At 37.1% G+C, this 17,053-nt stretch overlaps 1 protein-coding gene and 1 long non-coding RNA gene across 2 annotated transcripts; both read right to left on the bottom strand.

Annotated features, from left to right (window-relative positions):
• Positions 1-55: 55 nt before the first annotated feature.
• Positions 56-1,209, bottom strand: LOC110943868. Its single transcript, XM_022185599.1, has 2 exons — positions 905-1,209; positions 56-437 (listed from the first exon to the last, which is right to left on the bottom strand). The coding sequence occupies exons 1-2, from the start codon at positions 1,207-1,209 to the stop codon at positions 56-58; spliced, it is 687 nt and encodes a 228-aa protein (XP_022041291.1).
• Positions 1,210-4,696: 3,487 nt separating this feature from the next.
• On the bottom strand, positions 4,697-7,039 carry LOC110939343. Its single transcript, XR_002592185.2, has 3 exons — positions 6,821-7,039; positions 5,274-5,363; positions 4,697-4,745 (listed from the first exon to the last, which is right to left on the bottom strand). It is a non-coding gene; the product is annotated as an uncharacterized LOC110939343 (long non-coding RNA).
• Positions 7,040-17,053: the final 10,014 nt, after the last annotated feature.

The following is a 17,053-nucleotide window of genomic DNA, read 5'->3' as shown; positions in this document are numbered from 1 at the left end:
TACCCGCTGTATCCTTATAATACTGCACCATCTTCTGGCCGTTCATTCCGAAGACTCATGCGTTTGTTCTTTTGGCTTCTTCGGGCTTCTTCTGATTCTTAGGGCATTTGGTCTTGACATGCCCCCTCTCATTACAACCGTAACAGGTTGCATCTTTTAGCTTTTCGCAATCCAGGGTTTTATGTTCCTGTGATTTGCAAATTCCACAAGGTAGGGGCTGAGATTCGAATCTGCATTTCCCGAGGTGGTATTTCCTACAGGTTTCGCACTTGGTTTTCTCAACCGACTGCTGACTGTCTCTTTTTAACCCGGAACTCTTCCTATCGGAGCGACGAGAATTCTCATCCTCCCTTTTTCTCTTTCCATTTTCAGAGGCCTTGGCAGCCATGCCTCTGACTATATCAAGTGTAAGAGATAGCGACAGGTCTGCTGCTGACCTGAACGTAGCAGGCCTTGAGGCCTTAACACTGGCCTTGATTTCTGGGGCTAAACCCCCAATGAAGCGAGCAATCCTCTTTGGTTCCGGTGTTACTAGGTAAGGAACCAGTCTGGACAGTGTATTGAAATTGGTGAGGTACGCTTGACAATCTAAATTTGTCATAACCAAGGATATAAAGCCAGCTTCAATTTTCTCAATTTCATGTTGAGGACAGTAATTCTCTTTGATAAGAGTAACGAACTGATCCCAAGTCATGTTGTACAAAGGGATTTTCCCGGTGGCTTGAATCAACGACCGCCACCAGGCTAAGGCCTCACCCTTAAATGATTGCGACACGAACTTGACCACATCCCTCTCAGCGCATCCGCTGATGTCCACAACCGTATCCATTCATCTAACCATGTCATACAATCTACAGCTCCATTCTCCCCAGTGAAATCCCGGGGTTTACATGAAACAAAGTACTTGTAGGAGCAACCCTTATCATGGGGTCCTTGATTCAGTATGATCTGTTGAGACGGATCGTTGTGATTATTAGAAGAGTGACGCTCGTCATCTTCCTTCTTGGGTTCATCCTTCTTGGAAGGAGGCTTCGAATGTGGTATAGATAGGGTCCTACCACGAGTCCCACTATACTCTTCGTACTGCCGCTCTAAGGCCTTCTTAACTGCGTCGTCTACCAACGCTTTTAGTTCAGCACCCGTTAAATTAATTCGGGCGTTATCATTGTTCTCCATTGGGTGGCTATTAATTTTATCTGAGCCAGCCATTTAATTGAACTGTTACATAAAACAAGGACAATAGTTTACTTGGGAGCTTATTATGGAATTGTCTTTTATGGCAATTCATTAACCATGGTAACGGAGACCATATTTGGTTAATTTATTAATCACATTTGTTTAGGATTTGTATTATAACTTAACCTAATTATAAAAACAATAACAGTTTTACTAGTGGCACGAAAGGCCTAGTCACATGGACGGTTTAATTTATAAGTCATGATTTCAGAGAATCAAGGTATTAAGGTTTGAATCGCATTCAGTACCTTCTCTTGACAGGGAGTTGTAGACTTCAACTGTCTTTTGTCTTTTAGGACAATAGGTATAGCCCGTGGGCATTTCCCTTCTGAGGGATGGTTATAATATGATCATCTTCTCAGATGCTATTAGTCGAGATCGTATGGATCCTACCGATTATTTTGCTTGGACCTGGTCCAACACTTTTAGACAGGAGGTCATAGACCACCACTGTCATTGTCTTATCGGACAACAAGTTTAGCCCGTAGGCACTTCATCACTATCGGATGTTTATAATGTGATCATCTTATAGGATGACACAAGCCGTGATTTCTAAATCACTAGGCCAGATAAGAAAATTGGAGGAATCCAATATAAGGATGACTGTTGTGATTTTCCCGAATCACATTTGTCAATAGTGTTAACACGTGCTTAGGTGTTAACAAGGATCTGAATCCCTTGAGTAGGTTTCACCATCTTGGCCGTGTAGGCTAGGTCTCACCTTTAAGATTCTTTTTAAACTGCATACTGGCAGGGAAAAGAGGGATGTTTATTTTATTCAGGATTTTTATCATAAATCCTAATTTAATATTATATAATTATGGCACAAGAGACCAAGTCACAGGGATAACTTTATATTATCAACCTTGATTTTGTAGAATTAAGGTATTTAGGCCTGAACGTGTTCTTGCCTTTTCTTGACAGGGAGTTGTAAGTTACGACTGTCTTTATTAAAATTTCTGGCCTGGGGGCCTATCAATTAACATCTCTCAAGATGTTAAGACATATAGTCATTGCACTGATGATACGTTCAACGGTCACAGTAATGACATGACGACATGATCAGTGCCATTAATTTAATCAACTGTCGTTCAGTGGTCATAATAATGACATGACGGCAGGATTAGCACTTAATTTAATCAACTGACGTTCAGTGGTCATAATAATGACATGACGACAGGATTTGCACTTAATTTGATCAACTGACGTTCAGTGGTCATAATAATGACATGACGGCAGGATTAGCACTTAATTTAATCAACTGTCGTTTATTGGTCATAATAATGACATGACGGCAGGATTAGCACTTAATTTGATCAACTGACGTTCAGTGGTCATAATAATGACATGACGGCAGGATTAGCACTTAATTTGATCAACTGTCGTTCCGTGGTCATAATAATGACATGACGACAGGATTAGTACTTTAATTTAAATCAACTGTCATTCAGTGGTCATAATAATGACATGACGACAGGATTATCGTCTAGAGGGCTTTGAGCATAGCTCATCCCCTTAGGATGGGGAATTTCAAAAGATCACAATTGTTGATGTCGCAATCGGACAGTGTATTATAGCCCGTGGCACTTCCTCCTTAAGGGATGATTATTTTAATAAGGAAGGTTTGGAATAACCCAATCTAGGGATGACTTACGTGATTTTATCGAACCACGTTTGCCAGGAGTGTTAACATTTTACGGATGTTAACAAGGATTTGAATCTCCTGAATAGGTCCTACCATCTTGGCCTCGTCATATAGGCTAGGTTTACCCTTGAGATTTCTTTTTAAAAATGCCTGCTGGCAGGGAAGGAAGGATATTTATTTTATTTAGGATCTTATCATAAATCCTAATTTATAAGTTAATAATAGCACAATTGGCCTAGTCGCGTAGACAAGTTTAATTTATAAGCCATGATCGTCTGGGATCGAGGCATTTAGTAATAGCACAAAAGGCTTAGTCACAAGGACATATATAATTTATAAGCTATGATTTCAGAGAATCACAGCATGAAGGTATTCTGGCACAATAGGCCTAGTCACTAGGACATTTATACCTTATAAGCTAGGATTTCAGAGAATCAAAGCCTTGAGGTTTGAACCTAGTTCATTACCTTTTTCTGACAGGGAGTCATAGACTACCACTGCCCTTTTGTTTTATATGACAATTTGTATGGCCTGTAGGCTCTACACCACTAATGGATGTTTTAATAAGTTTGGCCCGTAGGCACTACATCACTAATGGATGTTTTAATAAGTTTGGCCCGTAGGCACTACATCACTAATGGATGTTTTAATAAGTTTGGCCCGTAGGCACTACATCACTAATGGATGTTTTAATAAGTTTGGCCCGTAGGCACTACATCACCAATGGATGTTTTAATAAGTTTGGCCCGTAGGCACTACATCACTAATGGATGTTTTAATAAGTTTGGCCCGTAGGCATTACACCACTAATGGATGTTTTAATAAGTGATCATCTTTATTGATGACTTAACCCATGATTTATGAATCATTTATTTGGGTTTTGAAATCCTTTAAAGGATTATTGTATAAGAATGACGTGTGCGATTTTAACGAATCACATCTGCCATGATTTGTTAACATGCTTACATAGGTTAACAGCGAATCTGAATCTTTTAATTAGGTCGTACCATCATGACCGGATCTTAAAAGACACCAGGCTAGGTTTCACCCCCTTAAGATTCTTTATTTAGGCAGATCAAATAAAAGGAATGGTTTTGATTTATTTAATATTTCTTATTTAGAATGAAAGTCTAAACTTAATCATTCCATTATATAAAAATGAAAGTATAAAGTTGCCCTAAGCGGGACTTGAAAGGAATAATGTTGTCCTCGCAGGGACTGAAAGATAATTATGTCCTTATAAGGACTAATAAGGAAACGATCTTCAGTATAAGGAGTTCCTTCTTCATTTTATTTCTGAATACTTTCTCCTTGGATGTTCGTTTCATTTTAACCGCGGTACGAAGCTCAGCATCTCAGGACTCCGGGTGTGGAGAACTCCTATTATGGCTTCTTCGCTTGGCGACGTATCCAATATAAAAATAATTGGAAGCAGTAAATTCTAGTTTAGAATTTAGAATATTCCTATGTTAAGTCTAGACTCGAATATGTGCAATTGTGTCATTGAGATTAAACACATAAGGATAGTGTTTAATTCACTCAATGTTGGCTCTGATACCAACCTGTCACACCCCGATTTCCACGTGTATCACCGGTGGGCCCGGTGGGGATTACCGTGACGTAGTTGGAGACATCATAGTCAAACCACACAATATAATAATGCACAGCGGAAGCATAAAGATAATTATATTCAACTATTGTTCGTAATATCAAATGTATTACAAATAGTCGAAAGGTATCCACAGGGGATCAAATAATAATATCGAAAAGTATTGTTCAACAGACTTTGACATCTAAAGCTTGCAAGACTTGAATAATGATGCCTGGAGTAGCCAGCCTATTACGTATAGCACCTGCACTTAATCTTTTTGGAAAAATACGTCAGTTTACACTGGTAAATACACTCAACTGACTCATTTTGGAAAATGATTGAAAATTTATTTGAATGCACATGGCACAAAATATCTTTTGATTAAAATACCCAGAGGCAAGATTAATCTTTTTATAACTTGGGACAATCATAGTTATGATCTTGTATACAGTTTTACATGTTCGTTGTACGTTCAGGGCCCGATATAGAAACCGAGTCATGATTAATAGACACATCACAAGTATAGGCCCACTGAGCGTGAGATACCGTTTCCCTTATGCAACTGTTAGGTGTATGCCTACACCCCGTGCATAAGACGTGACCATTTTATAATACAATGATGTCAAGGATATCCGGGACATGGTCATTAACCCCTAAAGGCTTTTATTTCAAACAATACAGATCAAACCGGGTTACCTCAATAACTTAATCACAATCCGATTAAATATTCAATACCCGACCAAGCGGTATTATTATACCGTATCCCAAGCCCGTATAGGGAAATAAGTTAAGAGTATTTACCTGAGCTAGCTCCTGTCTTAAATAGCAAGAATAATAACTCAGCCGTATATTCTAATCAGTAGTCGCAAGTACTTTTACTGGGTTCCTAATCTGGAACGAAGGTTTCATCAACCTATTAGAATCCTAACGGGTCTTTATAATAGCCGTAGCTTAGACCGGTCAGTTTCAAAGGAATATATACGGTTTAATCGCGTGAGAGGCGAAAACCGGGAACAAGTGGTGATTTCGCCCAAACAAGTTCGAAGACTTGTTTTATATGGGTCTTATATTCACACTCTGGATTTTGGGGTCAAAACAATATGGTTTGACCCGCATCGGCTAATTCATGTAAACTAGTTACGTACGCCGAACCGTACGCGCAAAAGGCGCATCGGGTAACCGTAAGAGTCTTACGCTTGTTTCCTAAGTTAATATGCCTTAAAGAGGTTGTGGTATCAGTAGGATACCTTCCGTAATGCCCGAAATGAGTTTTTTTTTGTCCTTTATACGCCCCGTAGGGGTTTTTCGGTCATTTTAAAGATTCTTAAAGGGGTTTATGAGTTCTACAGGGAATCTGAGTTTCCCGACCAGTTTATAAAGTCTAAAATACTTTATTTATTATTTAAAATCAGTAGCAACTGGAATCGGGTCAAAAGACCTTATAGAACTCAAGTTACGGCCCAAAAGGGTATATTCGGTATTTACCGAACCGTAGCCATAACCGTAGGTTATGAGCAGGGTAAAAATGATTAAAAATCTTTAAAAATCCCCAAATATTATTTTACAACAGTAGGTAAAAGTTTTGGGGACGAAATCTTGGTTTAGGTAGGCGTTATGCTAAATGCGCTATTTAATTACCAAAGTTCCGAAATTTGCGCCATTTGGCATAACTCCTATTCTGGACCTCGGATTGACATGAAATTTTAGGGACATGCTTAGAAATCAGTAACCAAGGTCATGATCCGTTCACATGTCCGAAAACCTCGTTTAAATTTATAAAGGGCGTTACGGTCAACTTTTAGGCGATTAGCGGAAATGCGTAAAAGATTCGGACAAACAATGAACCGGTCACAGAGGGTTATACCATCATGTAACCTGGTCCTAAGAGAGTCCTAAGGCATATCTATACCTCACTAAAACGGGTCAGAACTGAAGTCAATGCAAAAGTCAAACTTTTGCGACATTCGGCTCCGAACCGGTTCAATATAGCAAATGGTCGATTCAAACGAGCGCAAACAAGTTTATATACTTAATATCATGTTTTATGAGTGTCTAAACAGGTTTCATAGCATATACATTACAGATTATGCAAGATTCGCCAAAACGACATTCTGTTGACTTTTTTAGGTGCACGTTTGACTCGACATTTGACATGGTTAGAGTGGTGATCAGGGGAAACCCTTTTAGGGGTTTATTACCCACATAAATACCAACTCATAACTACTTTTGATCCGCAATAAGACTGAGCCATTACGGATTTATTTTGAAGTCAAACCGTAGTTACGACGGTTTGGTTTCTAGTAGTTATCTAAGCATAAATCAAACTACAAAGGATCTAGACGACTTACAGAAGTTGGGTCTTGCTTAGAGTATACAGAGAAATGCTTGAGAGCCTTTAGAATGACCAGAGGAGTGTGTTTTGAGTTGTGTGTTGGTTATGAACCAAACATGCCCTTTTATAGTAAGGTTTCACAACAAATTTTGACACACAAGTCCCCCAACTAACCCCAACCTTCCAACATGTGTCCCTAGTGTTTAGGAGTTGTTTAGGGGTCACTTTGAAGGTTTAAATGCAGGTCTTGGCTTTTAGAAGGCTGAACAGCCAAGTTTAAGCATGTTTCTGCATCTGGGCGCCTGACGCGGCCCGCATGGGGGAACCATGCACCTTGTACGCGGGTCGCCTGGTTTTTAAAATCATGCGCGTATCTTAGGGGGCTCGCGGCCCGCCATCACTTACCCCAAATCTCAACGCGGGTCGCGAGAGGGTGGTTTTTCAAGGCTTTTAAATCTTTTGAAATGATTACGAGAATCTGGTAATTAATAACGAAATCTTTCGTAATCATTAACCTGACCTTTCGGGTTTTGAAGGGGTAACTTGAATATTTTATAATCATGACTAAATCTTGGTAATAATGATAAAATCTTTAGTAATAAATAATGAAATCTTTAGTATTCATCAACTTGACCTTTCGGGTTTTGAAGGGGTAACTTGAATCTTTTATAATCATGATCAGAATCTTTGTAATTAATAACCTGACCTTTCGGAACCGAAGGGGCAACCTTGCGATTTGGCCCTTGGTTATTTACAACTAAGGGCCTCGTGTTATTTATATGTATTATTCAGTCCCTTGGTTATTTTCAATATTATTAGAAAGGTTTTAACTTTTATTATTGACGCTTTTTACCCCTCGCATACGGATTTGATCATAACTTTCTCGTTTTAAAACGGAACTTCGCGAAATTTATATATTTTATTCTAGTGAGCGTATTTTACTGTTACGAAGCCTCGGGTTCGTTAAATGGTCACTCAGAGGTATAATTAAACATGTTGACACGTTTAACCCCTATAGCTTGTAATCTCTCACTTTCTTTCGCGTTTCGTTTCCGTACGATCCATGATTTATCCGTTTGAAGGTACGAGCATCATTTAGGGATACTATAAAGTATATTACCCTTGATTGACATTTATAATCCTCGAATTTACATATATTCAAGGTTTGTCAATTTTAGTCCTTCAATGCCACGTGTAAACTTAGGACACGTGTCGGCACATTATTGGACGCAAAAATTTCGAGGTGTTACACTGCCATTCGTGCAAACCGTCCATTCGCCCGAACAGAGTTTTGATGTTCGGTTTCCGTTTATTTCAGTTCTACGTTCCTCGGTACTGATTCTAAAGGACAAATCAGGACCCGTGAAATCACAGTAACTTAGTGTGATAACGAGTGCCTAGAGGAAATATAATTTCTGTTTAATCATACTTTCATACTTATATACTTTACATTCTGAATCCAAATCCTCCGTTCAAACCTCAACGACTCACACCTTCGTTTACCCACCTGTAGGGTAACCTCGGTGTTCCAGTGCTCTCGTCATCAACTCAACAACTCGTGGGATTTACAAACGAAGATTTGCAAAACTGTGAGTATACTCGAACTTCCTTTTTACGTTTCACACTTTTGGGTGCAATATGTTTACTTATCAACCTACACAATTATGCTTACATTTTATGCAATCACACAAACGATCCAAACATGCATGCTTAATACGTTATACTTGATTCGTGTTTCTGGAACATTCGTATGTGATAAACTTGTCATTAACTTCGTACGAGCCTCCCCTTAACATGTATAGCCCTATAGGAGTAACGTACCTGTAGTCTTGTGGTCATGTTAAGTTAAAACAGAACGGTCCTATTGTTGCTACGATAGGCTTACATTAGCAGTAATCTTTGGTTTTACACTTTAATCGCATGCCAGTTTTACGTTAATCTTGATAACTAAGTTTTCCATGTGGATTCGTTTAAATCATTTTCTATACTTATGCTATTATTAAACTTGTATGCTCGTCATGCCAGTTTTACGTTAATCTTGATAACTAAGTTTTCCATGTGGATTCGTTTAAATCATTTTCTATACTTATGCTATTATTAAACTTGTATGCTCGCCAATACCTTGTAATTCCTTTTTAAATAAAATTTGCGGTACCCGTAAAAACAAACTTGTGGTGCTCAAAACTACACACACGACTTTTTTTTTTGAATTTTTTTTACAAATGTGTTTATAATACACGCATCTACGTTTATGAAAAAAAAATTGGTCCAACTTCCCCCGGATCAAAAAGTTCTCATGGTTCTTACAACTGGAGGTGGTTTTCATTTTAGCGGTCCCCTATATATATATATATATATATATATATATATATATATATACAGAGAGAGAGAGAGAGAGAAAGGTTAACATACTTCACGGCTTATCATACTTCACGTAGGAGACAATGGTAACCGTTGGATCAGGGGTATAATCACGCATGGAACATATAATCACGCATGGGACCACATAATCACGCATGGGATCCTAAATCATGCATGTTATTTTGGTCAAAAAAATAATTACGCATGTTATATATTTCGTGAAGTACGTTAATGTACGTTACAGCGTGAAGTACATTATACTTTTTCTCTCTCTCTCTCTATATATATATATATATATATACATATATAGGGTCGGGATTTAGAGAAAACGATGAAAAGTGTGAGAACGGTGAGAATGCTTAACGACCGTCCGATCAAAACAATCTATGGACTAGATTGGTGCGGTGGCGTTTTCGTAAATAACATCAATTTTATTACGTGGACGCGCTACATTAAGGGTAAAATGGTCTTTTGACTACTTCACTCAAAACGCCATCTCATGAAATAAAACACCAAAAACAAAAATCACAGATTATTCTAAGTAAAACGCCATTAAATATAAAACGCCAAACTTAATTATAGTAAAATCCCGCCTAAAAAAACGGTCAAAAAAATCCTATATATACAACATCTCAGACCTTCAATTAAAAACACACACAAAAACCCAAACGCCATATTTGATATAACCGATTCTCCTTAGAAACGCCAAAAAACCCAAACATCAAATATCTTCTAACCCAAAACGTTTTTTTTTTTTTTGAAATTCAGTTTGGCTGTCAGTAAAATTTCGCTCAATGAAATAGACAAAATCCTTAAGTGAGGATATTGTCCATTTCATCGAGTAAAATCTTATTGACTTATCCTAAACTTCCATCTAATTTATAACGCCAAAAGATACAAAAACATTATTGAGGTTTGTTGTCAATAAAGTTTAGCTGTATGGGGTGGACAACATTGTCAGTTATCTTTCTTAACCGATGATTAACAATGTTGTCCATCTCATACAGCAAAACATTATTGATTTTAACATGATCAAAATTTGAGGGTTAAGGTGATCTTATTTCGTGGCGTTCTTTTTATCGATAAAACACCAAAAAGTTAAAAAAATCAAACATCGTTGATTGTAAAAATTCAAGATTGTTTGCTGAAAGATCTAAACTCAATAACATTTTGCTGCATGAGATGGACAAATCTTCAAGCAAAAGATGTTGATGTCAGACTGCGTGCTTCCAAACAGCAACACAAAAAACTACTTGAAAAACAAAAAAACAAAATGAATCATACGAAAGTCGAACCAGCCAGTTAACATGATTCAAAAAAGAAGAAAAAGACTGGTGACAAAGAAGATTTGGAAGATCAATTGTTTATGTATTCTTTTTTTTATTTTCCTTTTCAGTTAATTGTTATATAATAAAAACGCCATATATAATAAAAACGCCAAAACAGCCAAAATGCTTGTTTAAACGATATCATCCAGTTAAACGCCACCAAAAAAACTCCCAAACTATAATAAAATTACTTTGAAAAATTATTATAAAAAACCAAAAAATAAAAAAAAAGCAAACTTGAAAATGTAACTAGAAACAGTAAATACAAAATCAGTAATACTGAAGAATCTTGTTGGTGCATACATCTGTCAACTTCGTCTTGTATCGAGTCTAGTACTAGATTTGTTAGATCAGGGCACATTGTACAGGAAAATAGAGTTGTAGTGGTGATTTCCCACGAAAGGTGATTTCCCACGAAAGGTGATTTCCCACGAAAGGCGATTTCCCACGAAATGGACATGTCATTTCGTGGGGAATCAGAAATTAGTCATTTCGTGGGGAATCAGAAGTTTAGGCATTTCGTGGGAAATCAGAAGTAATATAAATAGGCTTGTGACATTGTCATTTGGTGGGGAATCAGAAAATCATACCGAGGTGCTGCCGGTTTGATTCTTGAAGGTACAAGCTGTAATATCAATCAAATCAGTGATTTAAGTGAATTGCCTGCTGTTTCTTCATCAGTTTCTTGTTTTCCGCACCTGAAACTGATTAAAACTCCTCTGAACGACTCGTTCGGGTCTACAAACGATCCTACAAATCTAAAACGCCAAACTTGAAAGATGGGACGTGTTACAGACTTCAGAGATAAAGCTTATCAAAGACATTAATTACAAAACAGTAACTGAAAAGACGAATACTTTATTATAATAATGCACCGCCTAATTTAGGCGCCAAAAAGACATCCTATAAAATGATACGTCTCAGCAACTTCCATTTGATCAAACCAAAAAAACAAACGCCAATACTACTAAATACCACCCAGTGTAAAACGCCAACAAATAAACTGAATGAATTGTTATCAGATGGGAGTAACTCAGAAAGATTTTGCTGCATGAGATGGACAAAATTTCAAGAAAAAGATACTGATGTCAGTCATATGGCATTTTGTATTTTTTGTTCTTGAAGAAGGTTTGGATGAGGAGAAGAGATCAATGACACTGAAGAGTGGGTTCACTATAAAGATGAAGATCCATATAAAGAAAAAGCGAAAAAACCCACTCACACGCCATAGATCTATGTCCCCATACATCCACAAAAAAACCAGTTCAACAGACGAGCAGGCAAAAAAAATCAAACCGATGGGTTTGTTAAGTTTTACATAAAACGCCAAATATTTGGTGACAGTTCTTGTACTATTAAAGAAGACAGAGACTAATGACACTCAAGATTGGGAAAAGAGGTCCGATTAGGATTTTTAATTTATTTCCTTCCCTTGTATTTTTTTTTCCTGTGCTTGAAATATAATAGTAAAACGCCAAAATGTTTATAAAAAATAATAAAACAATAGGTCATCTTGTTTAAAACCCCCTGGAAAACGCCATTCAAATAGATTTTCTGCCCCATGGGTTCCAATGGCATACGATGTGAATAAACGCCATAAACGTCAAAATGTTGATACAATGAAACCATTAAAACGCCATTAATTATTGAATTTGGTAAACGCCAAAAATCTTAAAAACCAAAAATTAAAACAACATTGGGAAAAAGCGGAACTGTAAAAGCAGAAGATAAAGGACAAAAAAGCCCCTCCGCCCTTTTCTAAGCGGCGTGACACGTGTTGGGCCAGGAAGCGTTCTCACCGTTCTCATACTTTTGAGCGTTTTCTCCCGAACCCGTTTCTATATATATACATACATGAGGGAGGGCGGGGCACAAGAGGCTTCGACGAGGATTCCATAAAATGCCACTTAGCAATTCCTAATGTAATTAAGATTTTAAAATACAAGTTAATTTTATCTATAAGTTTTTTAAAAGGATTCCATAAAATGCCACTTAAAAATTTTCAACGTAATTGAGCTTTAAAAATACAATTTAATTTGATCTATAAGCCTTTTATGTTTAATACGAATTCGATTATGATGTTACCAATGGAAAACAAATTTTTAATATATTTACTTTGGTTTTCTAGATTAGAATTAAAAATCGTAACTAGACCCTCTTTAAACTCCTATAATTGAATTGCTTCTCTTTGTAGCCTCACAAAAACCCTCATAATCACCAATCTCTTTCTGCAAGTTAACTCACACCAGGTAAGTTTTCTAATCGATCTATATTCTCTATGTAGTCATTATTCTCGGTTTCATCTCTACCATATGTGATTCCATATATAAATTTGTATTCACAAACAAATTTATATCATATGTATTTTAAGGGTGGGGTTTGGCTACAAAGTCCAATTTTCCTACAAAGTGTACAAAGTCATAAAACACCACAATTTCAGCCATAAAACACACTCAAAACCCACAAATAACAGAGTGAAGATCACTAAAACACAATATCCAAACCCTAACAATCCATAAAAACTTCAAACACACAATCCTAGAACTATGAATATAAAACACAACAGGATAATCAACATAAAACACACTAATGTTAGTCATTCGATAATCAAAGTCTTATCATCCAAAACACAACACAAAACCTACAAATATGGCCTTTAGTAATCTTCACTTTTATTATTTGGGGGGGGTTTTGAGTATGTTTTATGGTTGACATTATGGTGTTTTATGACTTTTTACACTTTTTAGGAAAAATAGACTTTGTAGCCAACTCCCACCCTGTATTTTAATTGTATGCTTGAAATTCCTTATTTAGATTTACCTATTTCGCTCAAGGTTACCAATTTATTGTTTATTACAGTGAGGAACCTTATCGGTAACGATGGCAATCGCGTTGTTTAGGAGCATATCTTATGCATAAGTAATATTTGATAAAAGTCACGAACAATTGCTATGTAAAATTGGCTTGTTTCTAAAAAAACAGTTTTTATGCATGACCAATAGTATGTGGCATTGTCCAGAGCAAAAGGTAGAGATGACGATACTTGATGAGGATGGTCAAATTACAAACAAAACTACAAATGTCGTGTATAAAAAAGTGTTTAGAAATTTGTAAATGTGTATCTTGATTTTATATGTTTGATTTAATAAGAATAATTCATTTATGTAAATTGGTTTACATATTATAAAATTACATTATTTTTATCTTCAAACCTGTGTAGTACGCGGGTTTATAAACTAGTTTTAATAATACATGAGTGACAACTTATACACCATAAAGCAATGGTATAACTGGTAACGGTAGGCAGAAAAAGATATATGTGAACCAGTGGAGGTAGACGAATTGCAAAGGCTTGCTTCGCTGCTGAATTTAGTTAATATTGTAGGAAGTGGATCACAATTTTAATAAAATTAAATTAACAAAATATATAAAGATACTCACTTTATACATTTGGGAATTTGTAGTACAAGTACTATGTCACAGCCCCCGATCCCTATTTCCCGGGAACGGGCGGCCGTGAGCCAGTCTCGGTGGTATCACATTTATTTATCCAATTTGGCAGCGGAAATTTTCATCAGGACCGTAGTTAGGAAATATTTTAATCAGAGTAAACCACCATGTTTTATAACATTAAACATATGGGTAAAAACCCAAGTTTTCAATACACACGTTTCATAGGAATAAATCCTATTTATTTAATAAAAACATCCATTTTATTCTTAGGTAACTTTATTGCCACTTTTTCAAGCCTTCAGTGCTGTCCAGCTGGCTTCTATTTGGCTTTCACATATTGTTACCTGAAACGCGTTTTAAAAACATTTTGTCAGTGGGAAATACTGGTGAGTGAATCCCAGTTTGATCAAGTTTAAATAAAACTTCACAGTGAACAGTATTGAGGGCGCATCCGCAATTACATTTGTTTTCAAGTTATATCAATTACCACCACACGGTAATGTCGTTCCGACTTATGGTCATGTTACTCCTTTACCAGGTGGTAACAAATTTTGTATACAAAACCCCAAATTTACCGACTGTAATTGTATTCTTACAAATACTCAATAACTGTTATTCGCATGGAAATTTAAGGTTTTGTAAAAGCATTTAACAAAAAGATTTACAAAAAGTGGATCAACTCACATTGCTGTCTTAGGTGATTCTTTAGGGTTTCCTGGTGAATATCTATAATTTACACAAATGCACGTGTGTTAGTATAATAACCCATTTTAACATTAGTAATACCCTCCCCGAGACGGCATTCCAACGACTACGTCGGGCAGAACCACGACAGCCGTTACGGAACCCTAGATCAATCGGGCAGCGTATCTAATACGTCTCCAGGGGTTATAATACTTACATCGTAGCAGAACCTCGCTAATTTAGGGGGTATAATGCCCGGGTATAATAACACTACTACAGAAATTGTGATTGAGAATCGAAAATTGAACGAGCAGACTGAAGGCCCGTTGCCTTCTATTTATAGTTGTGAAATCTGGTTCCCACGCGGCCCGCGTGACATTTGGACAGGGCCTACGCGGCCCGCGTCAATCTCGGTCAACGGACTAGCTTGTCCGGCTCACACACTAGGTTCGACACGCGCTGGACACGTGGCGGCTCCGGGTCATGCCACCATTTAGGACGCGCGCGGCCCGCATCAAATAAACCGAACATGTACGCGGCCCGCTTGGGCTTATGGTTTTGGCGATATACTAGTACACACTCGCGCGGCCCGCTTTAACTTGAGGTGAGGCCCTACGCGGCCCGCCTCAACTTAATAATTATTGTTTTTATTTATTTTATATAGTATAATCTATCTTGGGGCTCGGTTTTCACATACGGGGTGCATATAAAGACACATTGAGATATTTTAAAATATATTAGGGTGTCGGAAATATTATGAGGATGTCTGTTTTACCGAGGGTTGTTATATCCTCCCCACCTTGTTTTAGAGCTCGTCCTCGAGATCTACTGGAACAAGTGTGGATATTTCTTTTGCATTTCGGATTCAAGCTCCCACGTGTACTCGGGTCCTCTTTTGGAGTCCCACTTTACTTTGACCAGAACCAATCTCTTATGCTTGAGATTTTTAATTTTTCTATCTTCAATCTGTAGAGGCCTTTCTACAAATTTGAGTTGTTCATTAACCTCTATATCCTTGAGAGGTACTATGAGTGATTCATCAGCTAAACACTTTTTGAGATTAGATACATGAAATATATCATGTATTCCTGCCATTTCCTCTGGCAGTTGTAGCTGATAGGCTACAGGTCCTATTCTTTTAAGAATTTTGAAAGGTCCAATATACCTGGGACTTAGCTTTCCTCTTTTGATGAATCTTACCACTCCTTTCCAGGGAGAGACTTTCAATAATACTTTATCTCCTACTTGAAATTCTAATGATTTGCGTCTGTTATCAGCATAACTCTTTTGTCGATCACGTGCTGTTTTCAGTCGTTCCTTGACTTGAATGATTTTATCAGTTGTTTCTTGTACTATCTCGGGTCCAGATAATTGTTTTTCCCCAATTTCTGCCCAACAGACTGGGGTTCTGCACTTTCGTCCATAAAGTGCTTCGAATGGTGCAGCATTGATACTTGTGTGATAACTGTTATTATAAGAAAATTCTATTAAAGGTAAGTGTTCGTCCCAATTACCTCCAAAATCAATTACACAAGCTCTAAGCATGTCCTCCATTGTCTGAATTGTCCTTTCGCTTTGTCCGTCCGTTTGAGGATGATACGCGGTGCTTAGATTTAGCCTGGTTCCCATTGCTTTTTGGAAACTTGACCAAAAATGAGAAGTAAAACGGCTATCTCTATCGGAAACAATTGATAAAGGAATGCCATGTAAAGAAACGATTTTATTTACATATAATTTGGCTAATTGTTCCATACTAAAGGTTTCCTTCATTGGTAAGAAATGAGCTGACTTGGTTAACCTATCTACAATCACCCAGATTGTATCATTACCTTTTCTTGTTTTAGGCAATTTGGTAACAAAATCCATTGTTATCCATTCCCATTTCCAAACTGGTATTTCTAATTGTTGTAACAAACCTGAGGGTTTCTGATGTTCAGCTTTAACTTGTGAGCAAGTTAAGCATTTAGAAACATAAGCTGCTACATCCTTTTTCATTCCTATCCACCAGAAATTTTTCCTTAAATCCTGGTACATTTTATCACTTCCTGGATGCATCGTATATTTAGACTTATGAGCTTCTTCTAATATACGGTGACGTAAATTTTCTAATTTAGGTATCCACATTCTCTTTTTATGGAACCTCCAAATTCCATCTGCTCCTTGTTCTAATTCCTTAATCATTCCTTTTAATTTTTCAGTATCCTCCTTGATTATTGTTTCTTGTGCTTTTCTAATCTGATTGTTTAAATCTAATTGTAGATTTAGTTTAAGAGAACGTACCCTTTTTGGCTTTTCGTAATATTTTCGACTTAAAGCATCAGCCACCACATTGGCTTTTCCTGCGTGATACTGGATATCACAATCATAATCACTAAGTAATTCCATCCAACGTCTTTGTCTCATATTCAGCTCTTTTTGTCCGA

This window comes from Helianthus annuus, chromosome 5, assembly GCF_002127325.2.
Source record: "Helianthus annuus cultivar XRQ/B chromosome 5, HanXRQr2.0-SUNRISE, whole genome shotgun sequence".
NCBI lineage: Eukaryota > Viridiplantae > Streptophyta > Magnoliopsida > Asterales > Asteraceae > Helianthus > Helianthus annuus.
The sequence above is the reverse complement of the archived record's forward strand: the minus strand, read 5'-3'. Positions and strand labels throughout refer to the sequence as shown.